Here is a 4,387-nt window from a genome sequence, read left to right on the forward strand (position 1 = left end):
GGGGGTCGCCCCTGGCACCGACAGGAGGGGACAAGGAGGACACCCCCATTTCCCAAGTCCCATTTCCCCATTTCCAGCCTCCCTGGCTGGGAAAAGGGCACGGCCAGAGCCTCCAGCCCCGGGGCCAACCCAGCCCAGGGTCACGGACTGTCCCCTCCCAGGGGTGAGGTACCTCCTCCATGGGCTGCTCCAGGACCCGCTCCAGGTGCCGCAGCTGGATGCCCACCATGAAGGGCGTGGGGCAGCAGACGGTGTCCAGGAGGCACTCAGGGACCACGGGGATGTAGGTGTGTGCCCAGGTGAAGGGGTACAGCAGAGCAGCCACGGCGTGGATACACTGGGACAGGACACTGGGGACAGGGAGCCACAGGGGGGGATCACGGGATCGCAGGGACACGGAATATTCCAGGTTGGAAGAGCCCCACAAGGATGAGCAAGTCCTACTCCGGATGAAAGGCCCACCCAGGGATCAAACCCACCCCCTGGGCATGACTGGCACCAGGCTCTGACCAGCTGGGTTAACCCAGGGAGGAAAAGGGATGTCACTGCTCGGGAGGAACGTCCCACCCTGAGCTCCTTCCAGGGGTTTTGGGGGGGGTTTTTAATCCCAAAATGCTCCGGGCTCACCTGAGCTCCTCTGCCAGGAAGATGAGCCTCCGCTCCAGCACGGCCGAGGCGAAGATGTGCAGGATGAGGTCGGGGCTGAGGCGCTGGAGCAGAGCCTGGAATTCCACGTGCTCCAGGCGGGCGTCCACGGGCCGGGTGAGCTCGATGAGCTGCCAGGGGAGAGCCACAAAGCCCATCTTAGGGGGATGACATCCCCCTGCACTGCCCTGGCCCCCCAGGAGGTGATCTGGGAGCAGTTGATGCCCCGGGTTTGCAGCCTCTGCACCGTGTCCCTGTGAGAGGGACAAATCCCGGCTCATCCCACCGGGACGGTTGGGCTGTGCTGGGGATGCAGGGGAGGCCACCTGGATGTGCTCTGTGGGGTTGTTTATTTGGGATTTTTAACTCAAATGCCTGGTAGGACACAGGCCCCATCTCAGTGCCCCTCAGCTCATCTGGGAGCAGCAGCTTCCCGGGAAGGGGGGAGGGCTGAGGGCGTGACTTTTGCTACCAAAACCACAACACCTTCCTCTACACCCTCTCTGGGCTGGGAATTCCCAGCCAGGATGGCCCAGAAGGGAGGGATCTGATGGATCCTTGCAGCTGCTCTGCCCCCTCAGCTGCCCCTGCCCCTGCCAAGGGTCTCCCACACCCGCTGGTCCCGTTGGAGGCAGGATATGGGGGGCACTGGAGGGTTAACAGGACCCTCTCCTCACCCTTGGGGGGGAAATCCCCCTTCTCCAACCTCATGGAGCATCTTCCCAGCTGGTGCCAGAGCTCCAGCCAGTTCTGCACAGCCCCTTCCCAGCACACCCCTGCACCAGTCCCGGCTCCAGCCCAGGCAGCTCCCAGAGTTTATCTTTCCCCTTTTCCTTGTTGTCTCCCCGATCTCCTGGCCTTGCTCCAGCCCCTTCCTGGAGCCCCAGATGCAGCTCTTTCGAAGAACACCCTCGTTCCTCCTCCCTGCTCCCCCTGTGGCTCTCGGGGCAGCCTGGCCCCAGGCCAGGGCGTTGAGAAACCCTTTCACAAGAGCCTTCCTGGATGAAGAAATCCATGGCTTGGCTTTCCAGCTGCTCCAACTGCCTTCCCTTGGCCCCTCCCTGGCAGGACATAGCCCCGGGATGCCCAGCACTGAGACCTTTCCCATTTTTCCAGCCCAGCTTTGCCACAGGAGAAAGGAAAAGCAAATTAAAGGTTGTGCCTGTGCCAGCCTGGGCTGGGCGGGGGGTGGAGTGATCCTGGATTGGGTCTCTCCACAGGGAAAGGCTGGGAATGCTGCTTTATCCCTGCCTGTAGGGATAAAGCAGGGCAGGGATCAGGGCTGGGAGCTGGGCACAGACCTCTGGAGGGGAGTGGAATTGTGGAATCGTGGAATTATTAAGGTTGGAAAAGCCCTCTAAGAGCATCGAGCCCAGCTACCCCAGTTCACATCGACCACGTCCCCAAGTGCCACATCCCCGGGCTGGATGAGCAATTCCAGGGATGGGGACTCCTGACAGCTGTGCCAGGGCCTGGCCACCCTGTCAGGGAGGAGACTTGGCACCTCTGGGCCCCCCAGAAACCCCCAGCACGGCCTCTCCCTCAGGGCTGGGCCAGTCCTGGGGTATGATCGGGGAGTTTTGGGGTGGCAGCTTCAGCTCTGGGCTGGGGGAGCTGGATGGGCTCCATCCTCATCCTTGCGGGATCAGGAGGGAGGTGACACCCACATTCCCATGGGATGAGGCCTCCAGGAGCTCAACACCCCCCCCCCCATTCCCTGGCATGTCCCAGTCTCCCTGAGATATCCCATTCCCTGGCATGTCCCGGGCTCCCCAAGATATCCTGTTCCCTGGCGTGTCCCGGGCTCCCCATGCCCATGAGGGGCCTCGACCCCACCTCAGTGCCTGACTCGGGGATGAAGCTCCTGATGGTGACGGATTTCCCGGGAGCTGGGAAGGGCGATTCCCGCAGGCCCTGCATGAAGGGGTAGATCACAGCCATGGAGATCTGGCGCCGCTTCTCCACCTCGTCCAGGATCTGCAGGAGGGAGGGGAGCTGGGAATCACTGGTAGGACATGGAGCAGGGGCTGGGGCCACCCACGGACACACAGGGCCACCAACGGACAGATGGGGCCACCACGGGGACAAAGGGGGCCAACAGTGGAACAAAGGGGGCCACCACTGGGATAAAGGGGGCCACCAACAGACAGATGGGGCCACCACAGGGACAAATGGGGTCAACACTGGCATAAAGGGGGTTAACACTGGGCCACCACTGGGACAAAGGGGGCCATCACCAGCTCAAATGGGGTCATCACTGGGACGAATCGGGTCGCCATTGGGCCAGATGGGGCCACCACTGGGACAAACGGGCCACCTCCACCTAGAGCCAGCACACCCCTACCTTGGAGAAGAGCCCGAAGCAGCCCAGGCAGCTTATGATGCAGAAGACCTCCGGGAGCCGGACCCCCCGGCCAGAGGGCTGGAAGAGGATGGGAAAAGGGTCTGAGCACCTCCCACCCCACTGCACCAGCCCCACCCTCTGCACACAGACCCCACTCCCCTCCCCCGAATTCCCAGTCGCTCCCTGGGGGATTTTGGGAGCTGGGCCCAAATCCAGGGATGCAGCTGCTGCTGGAGAAGCTGGGGGTGCCTGACCAGGGTGATTTGGGGGCCAGAGCTGAGTGTTATTGTGGTGCAAAGTCCTCGGGCACATTCCCAAACCCTCCTCCCAGCTGGACACACGTTCTCCAAGACATCCTGTCCCACCATCCTTGGGGCTAATCCTGCCTCCTGCTGCAGCGGGGACCACCAGAACAAGTTCCCTGAGTTTTTATTTCCCTTTCCTTCTGGTCTATCCTGGGGCCATTTGCTCCCTGCACTTTCCCCCTCCAGACATCCCGTTCCCACAGCCCGAACTCAGCCCTGGATGGTGAACTGGGAAGGTTCACCAGGGATGGAGGGATGGGGGATCCAGGAAGGCCCCAAAACATGGTACAGGAATGTCCCTGTAGATTTATGTCCCCGTGGATTTATGTCCCTGTGGATTTATGTCCCTGTGGATTTATGTCCCTGTCCAAACCAGCCGCCAAGGAAAACCAGCCCAGCTCCCACTAACCCCGAGTTGCTCCAACCCGGGTTCACACTCAGCCTCTGCTCAGAGGCACCTTTGGGGGATGGGGCTGAGGGTTCCCAGCTCCTTGGCTCCTGGATGGACACCCCCCCCACACCCCACCCTGATCCCAGGTGGGATTTGCAGCCACCCCAACCCACTGGAGCAAAGGGAAAGGAGCAGGGAAGCTGTGGAGATCCGTGGGGAATCATGGAATGGTTACGGCTGGAAAAGCCCTCCGAGATCCCCAACCCCAGACATCAGCCCAACACCACCATGTCCGTCCCTAAACCTTGTCCCCAGGTGCCACATCCACATATTTTGGGAGCACTCATGTTTTCCTCCATCCAGCATCCGACCAAGCCCTCGGGAGAGCTCAGTTGTTGTCACCAGCTCTGCCCGGTGGCTCGCCGAGCATGTCCCTGGGCTGGGCAGGGCACAGGGGGGTGGTACAGGGGGCTGTGTCCCCCCAGGGCTGGCCCTGGGCTGGGTGTGGCACAGGGGGATGGCACAGGGGGCTGTGTTCCCCCAGAGCTGACCCCGGGCTGGGTGTGGGGGGTCCTCACCAGCAGCCTCCGGCAGTACCCGATCTTCCTGCTGCCGTCCACGTTGGTCAGCACGAACGAGAAGGTTTCACTGCAGGGAGAGAAAACACGAGGGGCTGGGATGGAATTCCCAGAGAAGACGTGG

The 4,387-nt window shown here is 61.9% G+C and overlaps 1 protein-coding gene across 1 annotated transcript in view; it reads right to left on the reverse strand.

Annotated features, from left to right (window-relative positions):
• Window positions 1-4,387, reverse strand: part of DENND2D (DENN domain containing 2D) — a 14,081-nt gene that overhangs the window by 4,472 nt on the left and 5,222 nt on the right. Inside the window, exons 5-8 of the mRNA XM_017835498.1 lie at window positions 2,990-3,067; window positions 2,482-2,622; window positions 628-776; window positions 173-350 (exon numbers count right to left, since the gene is read on the reverse strand). Coding sequence (XP_017690987.1) covers window positions 173-350; window positions 628-776; window positions 2,482-2,622; window positions 2,990-3,067 — 546 coding nt within the window. The remainder of the gene's footprint in view (window positions 1-172; window positions 351-627; window positions 777-2,481; window positions 2,623-2,989; window positions 3,068-4,387) is intronic.

This window comes from Lepidothrix coronata, unplaced genomic scaffold (genome assembly GCF_001604755.1).
Source record: "Lepidothrix coronata isolate B3197 unplaced genomic scaffold, Lepidothrix_coronata-1.0 Scaffold259, whole genome shotgun sequence".
In the NCBI taxonomy this organism is placed as follows: Eukaryota; Metazoa; Chordata; class Aves; order Passeriformes; family Pipridae; genus Lepidothrix; species Lepidothrix coronata.